Source organism: Camelus bactrianus, chromosome 21 (genome assembly GCF_048773025.1).
Source record: "Camelus bactrianus isolate YW-2024 breed Bactrian camel chromosome 21, ASM4877302v1, whole genome shotgun sequence".
Lineage (NCBI taxonomy): Eukaryota > Metazoa > Chordata > Mammalia > Artiodactyla > Camelidae > Camelus > Camelus bactrianus.
Window position 1 is genome coordinate 16,218,422 of NC_133559.1, and position 11,483 is coordinate 16,229,904.

At 51.1% G+C, this 11,483-nt stretch overlaps 1 protein-coding gene across 1 annotated transcript in view; it reads left to right on the forward strand.

The window, feature by feature from the left end:
• The window catches only part of STYXL2 (serine/threonine/tyrosine interacting like 2), a 28,175-nt gene extending 17,293 nt beyond the window's left edge, over window positions 1–10,882 (forward strand). The window contains exons 4-6 of the mRNA XM_010953807.3: window positions 265–496; window positions 2,224–2,441; window positions 7,541–10,882. Of these exons, the coding sequence (XP_010952109.2) occupies window positions 265–496; window positions 2,224–2,441; window positions 7,541–10,359 (3,269 nt within the window). The 3' untranslated portion in view covers window positions 10,360–10,882. The remainder of the gene's footprint in view (window positions 1–264; window positions 497–2,223; window positions 2,442–7,540) is intronic.
• The last annotated feature ends 601 nt before the right edge of the window (window positions 10,883–11,483 follow it).

Sequence of the window (11,483 nt, forward strand, 5' to 3'; positions counted from 1 at the left end):
AGAGAAGTGGGGGAGGGAGTGAGGGAAACCGGTGTCCCTTCTCCTACGCTAGTACACCTGCGAGGCTGCTTATTCTGACCACAAGGGTCCAGCCACTCAGGCTCCCCGGGGGCCCCCATTAAATCCTTCCTGGCAGATCAGATCCTGTTGGCATCCAGCCCATGCCCAGGGTCCCAGCAGCAAACGAGCCGAGAGTGTGTTCTCCTGAGGAGCAGGGAAGGCCGCGGTGTTCCTCTTTGATGACAAGGCTGCCTGTCCCCGTAGAACTCAAGCCGCGGGGCGTCAGAGCCGGGGCAGAGTGTGCGGGCATGCTGGAGTCCGCCGAACAGCTGCTGGTGGAGGACCTGTACAACCGCGTCAGGGAGAAGATGGACGACACCAGCCTGTACAACACCCCCTGCATCCTGGACCTCCAGCGGGCCTTGGTCCGGGACCGCCAAGAGGCCCCCTGGAACGAGGTGGATGAGGTCTGGCCCAACGTCTTCATAGCAGAGAAGTGAGTCTGACGCCTGGGGGTCACGACCCTTTGTCCTACCTCTCTGGGTGGGTACTGCCTGAGGGAGAGGAGATGCCCCCAACCTTCACCAAAGGCTCCAAACCAGCAAATGGACGCTGCCGGACCACTCTCCCAGCCCCCACCTGGGAGGAAGGCCACCTGCATGCAGCGATCCCCAGGAAGTAATGCCAGCCTGGCTGCTTATCCTCCATGCTCCCTCCAGGTGCCTTCTCCTGGCCTCCCTCCCTGCCCAGTGACTTGCCGACACATACCTCACTGTCACCACTGTCCCATGACATCCACAACAGCTATTTCATGGCACTTTCAGAGCTATTGACAGTACTGACTTTCTATATGTTTGCCAACTTATGAAAATGTCCACAACATATTAAGAGGATAAATCGGTTATACAACAACGTATATACAGTAATCGGGTCATATACAGTGTGTGTGTCTGTGTGTGTGTGTGCTTTTGCATAAACAACAAATTAGAAACAAACGAAATAAAGTTTCCAGTCCTCCTCTCTAGGAGGTGGTTCTAAAAGTGATTTTCATTTACTTCCTTAAGTTTCTTTTGAACTGTACAGATTTCCTACAGTAAACCTTTATGGTTTTTATAATCAGAAAAAAAAATGTTATTTTAAAAAAGTTTATCAGTGGTTTCCAGAACAAAACCCCAAACAACTCACTCATGTCCTATTCCTTCTTTGTGGTTTTGTCAGTGCATAAATGGTACTGATACGTGGGTTTGTGAAATTCATTTTTTGCTGATCTATTGACTATTTAATGAGATGTTTTCCCAATGTAATTACCTATATATCTAGAGGCAAGGGAGGGAATTTGGGGCCCCCAGGGCAGGCAAGAGGGAAAATAGCTCTGGGCACTGGGTCTTGTGCTCCACTGTGAAGTAATCAGTCACCCAGAGCCTGAATCTCAGAGCTGGGCACCAAGTCCTGAGTGATCTGTAATTAGCTCTGTGAAACCAGAAACATTCACATCGTGGTCAGCAGGGACCCCAGGCATCTCCAGATATCCCCAGCTAAGGATCTCTGCTCCTTCTTGGGCGACCCTGTCCTCAAGGCCTCTTCAAACAAAGCCCCACCCATTCCACTGCAGTAAAAGGCTCTGAGCCAGAAACCCAAACCCCAGTTCTTATTCAGAGTCTTTTTCTCCTTTCAATCCTGGAAAGTCATAAAAGCTGTCTGATTCATGTTTACAATCTTCAAGTGGGAATAAAAACAGTTGGGTTCTGTCTCCCTCTTGAGTTTATTATTAGGATAAAATTAAATAATGCATGTGAGAGCACCTTAAAAACATAGCATGCCATATCAATGTGAAGCACACCTAATTTTATTATTAAATTTTATCATTATTTTGGCCTGCCACTTTTGTGTCTTGATGAATGTCCATCCCCAAGGCATGGGATTTTAACCTAGAGATTGCTGGACCATTCAACGGGTTCCTTATACATCAGTCTTGTTCTCCTCTTTCTCCTGCCCTCCCCTGCCCAGCTCCCTGTCCCTTCTCTTTCTTGCCATGGCCAAGTCACTGGTCCTTTTTAATAACAATATTTGCAGTGAGTCCCAGGCACATCGGGGAGCAGAGGAGGAGGCATTCTCCCAGCGGTGGCCCTCCTGACCTGGTTGAAGCAGGTTCCCCATCTCGGTGGTAAGGCATCTTTCTAGTTCTGACTTTGGCAAAAAGCATCCTTGCCTCTTTCCCTCCAGGAGCGTGGCTGTGAACAAGGCGAGGCTGAAGAGGCTGGGAATCACCCACATCCTGAATGCTGCTCACGGCACTGGCGTCTACACTGGGCCTGAGTTCTACACTGGCCTGGAGATCCAGTACCTGGGTGTGGAGGTCGATGACTTCCCGGAGGTGGACATCTCCCAGCATTTCCGGAAGGCAGCGGAGTTCCTGGATGAAGCCCTGCTGACTTACAGAGGTGAGGGGGAGTCTGCGGGCCCCAAGCTGCTGAAACTCCACAGGGGGAGCGGCCATGTAAGGAATGGTATGAAAACCTCCAGATCATCTGCTGTCTGGGGGTTATCTGTCTTAAGACAGTTTTTTTCTCATTCTAGCATGAGGGCAAAGGAAAGGACCATCATTCATCCCATAAGCAATCATTGAGGGCCCAGCACGTGCCCAGTGCTGTTCTGGGTGCTGCGCTGACAAATACGAAGTTCCTGGTCTTTAACACTTACGCTGTAGTGAAGGAAGGAAAAATCAGAAAGAAAAAGAAAAATGTCAGGTACTGATCAGTGTGAGGCAGAAATGATACCTGGGATGATGTGTTGGAGTGTCTGGCTAGCTCCTTTGAGAGGGTGGTTGAGAAGGGGACATTTAAGCTGAGTGACAAGAAAGAACTAGTCAGGGAAAAATAGGAAGGAGAGCATTCCTGGCCAAGCAACGTGTTAGTGCAGAGATTTCTAAGTGGAACAGGCTTGCTGTCTTCAGGAATCACCAGGCGGGTGTGGGTGAGCCTGGTGGGTGCAGGCTACAGCGGCAGGGCCCGTGGTGCAGGAAGTTGAGGGCCAAGGTAAGGGAGCTGAAAGGCACCTGGATCTGATCTGCATCATGGAAAACTCACTCCCTGGGCTTTGGAGACAGATCGGGTGGGGAAGTGAGAGTGGGGGTGAGGAGACTGACACGGAGGCTATCTCTGTTGTTGAAGTGGGACGATGGGAGATTGTCTAGAGAGCTGATGCGACGTCTCAGTGAGGATTTTGACCAGGAGAGGCTGGAGCTCATGCAGTGGGAGCGAGTGGGAGTTTAGGAGCTGGTGTCCAAAAACCTAGGCTTGAGTTCGGGATTTGTTAGCCTCTCTCTGCACCACGGGACCTCGGGCTATTTCCTTTATCCTGGGGAACCTTGCTTTCCTTACCTATAGGACCAAGATAAAAAGACCTACTTCTCTGAAAATTGCTGTGAGGATTGAAATTGTAAAAATGCATATAAGAGCTTACTTAGTGCAGAACCAGGCAAGTAATAAATGTGTCAACAGTTACAGCCATTACTATAAGGAATATTGTTAATGATTCCTGGGAAGGCCATTTCCTGTCATCACCAATGGCCAGGCCAGGAAGGGTAACTTTTAATGGAAAATGATATGGATGTACATATATATATATGGGGGTGGTGGTGGTGGTGGTGAGCAGAGACAGAGAGAGACAGTGAAATACAGAGAGCAGAGAGGGGAAATATATATAGAGAGAGACATTTTATTAAAATATAATTTATAAATTAAGAAATGCTATGCGTATCTATTATATATATATAATATGTGAACATATATATATATGGCGTCTATAGTTATATAAAATGGTTTTCTCCCCTTTTCAATGCTTTAAAAAAAAACAAACCCTAATTTGAAGAATGTATTTCTTCTCTCCAGTGTGGACTTGGGTGTGTCTGCCAAATTGCTGTGGGAGGGGGATGTCTTCAGCTGCTTTGCCCAGGCCTGGCGGTGAGGGGCCTGGGCCAGCTTCCCAGCGGAGCCCGGCGGGGACAGCTGGGGAAACGTGCACAGGAGGGGAGGGAAGCATAGACGCGGCCAGAGGCCGGCGAGGCTCGAGCAGCATCCCCAGTCGGTGAGGCTGCTCGCAGAGCCGAAAGGCATCCCCAGAAGCGGGGGAAGCTGCTGGGAGGGTGGCGGGGAGGCGGCGGGCTGGGCGTCCAGGAGCTGCGCGGCTGGAGCAGGGAAGTGTCCTTTTGCGGAGAGAGGAAGGCGACAGGGCGCCCGAGTCAGGCTGGGTACCCTCGCCTGGGTAACCCCCACCCCCAGGCCCGCCAGAGGCAGTGCAACAGGGCCTGCCGGCAAGTCCAGCGGCTTGGCCCCCGGCCCAGACCGCGGCTAGGACTGGCTGGTCCCCATCTTTTGCCCCGGCCCGTGCGTCCTGGTGTGTCCTGCAGACCATCTCCTCTGTCCTTGCCATCAACCGCCTTCAGCCTCACCCTCCCTGGTCTCCGCATCCCTGCAAGGCAGGGAAGGGAGCATATCCGTATTGTTGTGGTTGCCTTTGTGGGTAGTATTCCTACTCCACTGAAGACAATTGTCACCATCCCTTGAATTGCCCCCTGAGTCTTATTTTCTGTGGTTTTTATCCACTCTAAGATGCTTCCAAGTCAGTTCTTAACAAGGAGGAAGGCTAAAGCTACACCTGGTTCTGGGCATTTTACATAATAATCACAAGACCGCCAGGAGAGAGGCTGATATTTTACAAATTGGGAAATCCCTACTCCTGGAAGGTCAAGTGACTGCCACCATGTAATAATCAAGATTCCCTTGCTTGCCAGTAAGTTAGAAACCATCTCGAACTACTTAACAAGCAGCAACGGCATTAATTACAACCAGACAAGGAGAAATTCAAAGACAGGAAGAAGGGCCAGCATTGTCTGGAGCAAGGACTGGACAACCTCAGGACTCTTGGGTCCATGTTTTCTTTCTCTTTCTCTTTCTACCTCAGAGAGGAGGCCCTCCTCAGGCCTGACAACAGCCACGAACGTCCTGCCTTAGTTGCATTTCCAAATTCCCTGGAGGAAGAGTTTGTTTGGCAAGGTGCTTTGTCTACCCTGAATTCTAGGCACAGTGGCAAGGCGGGTGGCAAGTACTTCTTGTTTTCCAGAGATACAGAGAAGGGGACAGTTCTGAGGAAAAGGAGAAATACGAGTTGGGAGGACACAGCACAAATGCCTGCCATATAAAGGCATCTTGAGAATGTGAGGAAACTGGAACCCAGTCTTACTCAAGTCCGGGGCTGCCTCCACTAGCTCTCCTCTACAAATCTTGAAGGAGAAAGACTACATCTAGACAGACCAGCCCCCACCCCAAATCAGCTCTGCAGCGAATCAAAATGGTGAACACCAATTAGAAAAGGACCCTCTTCCTCAAGCCATTTTATTGCTGGAAATTTTTTATCATAACCAAACCAATTGACTTTGAGGTGCAAGGCATCCCCTGGAGCTGTGTTGAGCACAAGCTAGCCATCAGTATGGCCTTGTGCCAAGCAGAGAAAACAGGGAATCCTGTCATTGGTCTGGCTGAAGAGGGTAGGAGCCCTGAGTCTGACCACCCCACCCCCCAGCCTCTGCCTTGTCCCTCACGCTGTCCCTGAGGCTCCTTGGAGGAATCCCAAGTGCAAAGGATGCAGCACGGAAAAGCATGGTGCCTCCAACCTGGTCTCCACCAAACTGAGTCTGAGTGTATTTGATGCCCTAATAGGAGGCCGGGCTGCTTGTTCCCTCAGGTGTCCCGAACTCAGCCAGCCTAGTAACCACCTCCGGAGGAAGCCAGTGAGACTTGTACTAACGGTAGTAAATTGTGGCCTGGTCAGCCAGTTACAAGAGGGTCCTTAATGAGGGACAGCTAAGCCCTCAGCTGAAGGTGAGAGGGGATAAGACTCTTTTAGTGGCTTTGATTCTGGTTACTCACCTCCCCGCTACTGGCTGCTGGCCCTTGGCAATAAGGCCTTTCAGCATCATTGGACCTCAGGTCCCCTCAAGTCTTGCCTTGGTCTCTGACTTCTGATGTGACAAAGACATGATCTTAACTGGTGCAAAAATATAATAATAAAAGTCACCTGCATCCCATATTGTAAGATAGGACTCTTCACTGATTTAATAAGTATCCCCGAAGACTGTTGGCAAATAGATTGATGGCAGCCTAGAGGGAGATCTCTAGTGGTCCCAGCGTGCATTTCAAACAGTTACCAGAATGAAGGCATAGAAGGCATGTTTGTCATGTTTATGAAGGATGCAGAGCAGAGGGAGAGGCGAGGGAATAACTGCACTATTAAATGGTAAAGACTTGCAAAAGCTTCCGTAAGGCCATAAGGACAGGCTCTATCTGCCAAAGACATGAATTGGAATTTGTAAAGTCATCCTCACGTTTCAAAAATACAAGCTGGAAGAGACATGACTTAATAGCAGTTTTTTTAGAAAAGCTTTGTAGGTTTCAGCTCATAAAAAGATAATTTGAGTTCGTTGCGTGATACATCCACTCACATTGGAAGCTCAGATGGCATCAGTGAAGGCCCAGTGGCCAGAGCAAGAGTGGTGAGGGGTCCACTTGACTCTGTATGGGTCAGGCCAGGCCTAAAGTAGCTTGCTCCATACTGACACAAACTCCTTAGAAAAAAATGGACAAATTCAAGTTAGACTTGAAGAGAGTGGCTGGTGTAATAATGGAACATGAAAAAAAAAATGTTTGGATAATGATCCAAAGACCCAGAATAGCAAGGAAAAGAAAGAAAGAAAAAAAAACTTTAGCGAAGTATATGACAGTTATCTTCTTACAGATTTTTGTATAAAGGCCCAGTTCATACAGATATATTTATTACTGACCCCAGAATGTCAGAGTAAGAGCACTGGGTACCCGTTACATAAAGTTATCCTTTGCCCCAACACGGGAAAGAATTTTCAAAAAAATTAGATGGATCTAATTATGGGGTGAGAGGGGTTTGTGTGTGTCTGTGTCTGTCTGCCTGTCTGAGATACTGAGCTCTCTGTCACTGGAAGCATCCAAGCATCCAGCAGAGGCTGGATGATGGGTGACCCAGCATCAAGGATGTTGTAAAGGGAATTCTCAAGTTTCCACTGTGGCTTGTGGTACTTTCCAATGCTGAGATTCTATTTCTCTGGGATTCACTCATCTTAGCCTCATTCCTTTTCTATTTTCTTTCCCCTTTCCCCTTATTCTTTGATTTTTCCTCCCTCTGATGCTCAGTTTGGTCAAAGAACATGCACTGCAGAATCTCAAAACTGGGGACAGTGGCTAGTTCCTTTGTTTCCCACCCACTCCCCACTCCCTGCCCACATTCAGAAAATGCAGAAAATGTTTCCACCAGCACGGGGCAGCCTCCCTGCTCTGTCTGACATCTGTAACGTGGGGACAATGATGCTTGTCCCTCAGGGGACTTGAGCATGGATGACTATCAGAGGTCCAAAGGAAACATTAAATCCAGCACATGAAAATAATGCCTTAAAAGAAGAAAATACAAGGAAGCTACTGTAGTTACATCACTACCTCTTGTGTCTTCTTCTCAGGGAAAGTCCTGGTCAGCAGCGAGATGGGCGTCAGCCGCTCAGCCGTTCTGGTGGCCGCCTACCTGATGATCTTCCACAACATGGCCATCCTGGAGGCCCTGATGACTGTGCGCAAGAAGCGGGCCATCTACCCCAACGACGGCTTCCTGAAGCAGCTCCGAGAGCTCAATGAGAAGCTGATGGAGGAGAGAGAAGAGGACTTCGGTCGGGAGGGGGGAGGAGAGGAGGCAGAGGAGGGAGAGGACGCAGGAAGCATGGTCGGGGCCAGAGTGCACGCCCTCACGGTGGAGGAGGAGGACGATGCCACCAGCCACCTGAGTGGCTCCTCCTTGGGGAAGGCCAGCCAGGCCTCCAAGCCCCTCACCCTCATCGATGAAGAGGAGGAGGAGAAGCTATATGAGGCGTGGAAGAAGGGGCAGGGCCTCCCCACAGGCAAGGCCCCCCAGGGCGGAGACGGCAGGTGCTCAGCCTCCTCTGGCCGGGGTGAGGAAGAGCCCGAGGACGAGGATGTGGAGCAAATCATCCGCGAGTGGCAGAGCCGGAACGAGAGGTACCAGGCAGAAGGGCACCGAAGATGGGATCGGGAGGAGGAGGAGGAGGAGGGTGATGACGGCTCCTTCGTGCGGAGAAGACGGAGGCACACCCTGAGTGAGAGCAGCACCTCCGAGAGCGTGAGCAGCCATGACATCCGGGTCCTGAAACAGCAGCTGGAGATGAGCAGCCTGAATCGAGGTGGGAGACGCCGCTCCGACTCGGTATCCACGGAGAGCACCTGGGACATGTGGAACCAGAGGCTGCTGGAGATTGAGAAGGAAGCTTCCCGGAAGTACCACTCCAGGAGCAAGAGGGAGGAGGTGGACACGAGCTCAGAGGTGGGGAGCCGGGTGCGGGAGGATGATGAGGAGAGTGTGTCCTCGGAGGCCAGCTCCTTCTATAACTTCTGCAGTAGGAACAAGGACAAACTCACTGCCCTGGAGAGGTGGAAGATCAAGAGGATCCAATTTGGATTTCACAAGAAAGACAGGGAGGCAGGGGACAGCAGCAGTGAGCAAGGTGCAGAGGAGGCCGAGGGGGAGAAGAGCATCTCTGATGTCAACTTGTCGGCCTACCAGGCCTGGAAGCTGAAACACCAGAAGAAGGTGGGCAGTGAGAACAAGGAGGAGGTGGTAGAGCTCAGCAAGGGAGAGGACTCGGTCTTGGCCAAGAAGAGGCAACGGAGGCTGGAGCTGCTGGAGAGGAGCAGGCAGACACTGGAGGAGAGCCAGTCCATGGGAAGCTGGGAGGCAGATAGCTCGGCTGCCAGTGGGAGCATCCCCCTGTCTGCATTCTGGTCCGCAGCCCCCTCAGTCAGTGCTGATGGGGACACAGCATCAGTGCTCAGCACCCAGAGCCATAGCTCCCACGCATCTCAGGTCCTAAGCAACACAGGGGGATGCTTGGCATCCGCCCCCACCACACCTCTACCTAACCTGCCAGTGGGCCCTGGGGACACCATTTCCATCGCCAGCATCCAGAACTGGATCGCCAGCGTAGTCAGTGAAACTCTTGCCCAGAAGCAAAACGAAATGCTGCTGTTGTCCCACTCCCCGTCAGTTGCAAGTATGAAGGTGGCCCCAGCAGCCAGCTGCCTGGGGGATGACCAAGTCTCCATGCTCAGTGGACACAGCAGCTCCTCTCTGGGTGGCTGCCTACTGCCTCAAAGCCAGGCGAGACCCAGCCCCGACACGCAGTCCGTGCTGTCCTCCCATACCACGCTGAGCTCCAGGGCTGCCGAAGGCACTGGGAGCAGAGTGAGGGGGACCAGCAAGCCTATCTACAGCCTCTTCGCTGACAACGTCAACCTAAAGGAGCTTGGCCGGAAGGAGAAGGAGATGCAGATGGAACTGAGGGAGAAGATGTCCGAGTACAAAATGGAGAAGCTGGCCTCCGACAACAAACGCAGCTCCCTTTTCAAGAAGAAGAAGGTCAAGGAAGATGAGGATGAAGACGTGGCTGATAGGGATGGGGACACTGACAGTGCCATAGGGAGCTTCCGGTATTCTTCCCGCAGTAATTCCCAGAAACCAGATACGGACACCTCGTCCTCGCTGGCTGTCTCTGATAGCTATGGAAGTGGCAGCAGAGCTGGCAAAGAGATGGATAGCAGTATCAACAAGTGGCTCAGTGGCCTCAGGACAGAGGAAAAATCTCCTCAGAGTGATTGGTCCAGAAGCTCCAGGGAGAAGGGCACCAGATCTTCGCTGCTCCGGGAGACGGAGTCTAAATCCTCCAGCTACAAGTTCTCCAAATCCCGGTCAGAGGAGCAGGACACCTCGTCCTACCACGAGGCCAATGGCAACTCCGTAAGAAGCACTTCACGGGTCTCTTCCTCCTCCACCAGGGAGGGCAGAGAGATGCACAAATTCTCCAGGTCCATGTTCAGTGAGACCTCAAGCTCCCGAGAGGGAAGCCCCGAGCCCTACTTTTTCCGCCGGACCCCCGAGCCCTCAGATGAGGAAGAGCCCCCAGAACCACGGCATCCGACTGGGGCCAGACCCAGGGACTGGGAGGATGTGGAAGAGTCATCCAAGTCCGACTTTTCTGAATTTGGAGCCAAGAGGAAATTCACCCAGAGCTTCATGAGGTCTGAAGAGGAGGGAGAGAAAGAGAGGATGGAAAACAGAGAAGAAGGGAGGTTTGCTTCGGGGCGGCGGTCTCAGTATCGGAGAAGCACTGACAGGGAGGAGGAGGAAGAAATGGACGATGAAGCCATCATCGCTGCCTGGAGACGCCGGCAAGAAGAAACCAGGACTAAGCTGCAGAGAAGGAGGGAGGATTAGCTGGGCAAAGTGGATCTGGGAGAGACCGAGAACACAGGGAGCAGCCGCACGTGCTGCTAAGCACAGGGCTCAGGGCACACGTTGCCACAGTGCATCAAGGGACAAGCATGTGGAGAGGATCATACAGAAGGTGAAATGGGAGGTACCAGGTGGAAGGGCACCAGGGGTGGGGCAGGTGAGAGCCGAAGAAGAAGAAGAAGAATCATAATATGAGGACCAACCAACTGACACCATTTCGTCACCCAGTGTCCTCTAAGCTTCGGTGCTTCACTTATGGATTTGATAGAATGTGTCATGCACCAGAGAGCTGAGCTTACAAAGGCACCGTAGTGTGTTGGAGACTCCAGCTCACATCCAGGAAGGCTGTATGAATGCAAGGCATGGTTCTATTTGTAGAGGTTTTCTACAATGAGACCCAGGAAATCTATCCTGTGGCAAGTCTCACCTCTCCCAGCAAGGCTGAGTTCTGGCTGTTTCTTTTTAATGTTTTGCATCTCCATTAAAATTGATATGTTGTCAAATATTTCTTCTTCATTCTTTCAGCTCTTTGGATATTATGGGAAACCCACTTTAAGAGACACAGATGGGCTACCATGAGCCAGCCTCACCTTGTGCCACAAAAGCTGTGTCTCCAGACAATACCACTGTCATCTCATTGTGAAAAATAATAGCCAAGTATTTCGTCTAGGATACAACAGAGTGAGAAAACACTAGGAGGACCCTTGAGAGTAACAGAGGGAACTAAAGAAAGAAAGAACAGGTTTTATTGTGGTGAGAGTGGCAAGCTGTAGGTAGAGGGTCCCTCCGGAATGGCAGAAAAACAAAGCAAACAAAGCATGAGGGAGAGAAGAGTACAAAGAGATGGAGATGTATTTTCACGAAATCTTCTGGCCGTCCTTGCCTTTCATTCCTTGGAGGATCATGGGGCAATGCAGTGGCCAGACCATTTCATCCTTCCCTGCACTCTGGATGGGCTAGGTTGGTGAGATTTCTTTACCTCTTGTTCCCATGGGTTTCTGGCCCTCCAAACACAGTCTGACTTGCTGAAGCAAGAGGCATACCTTGGGTACCTACCACAAACATTGGTGGACTGTTTTCTGCAGTTACGTTCAAGCTGCCGCATC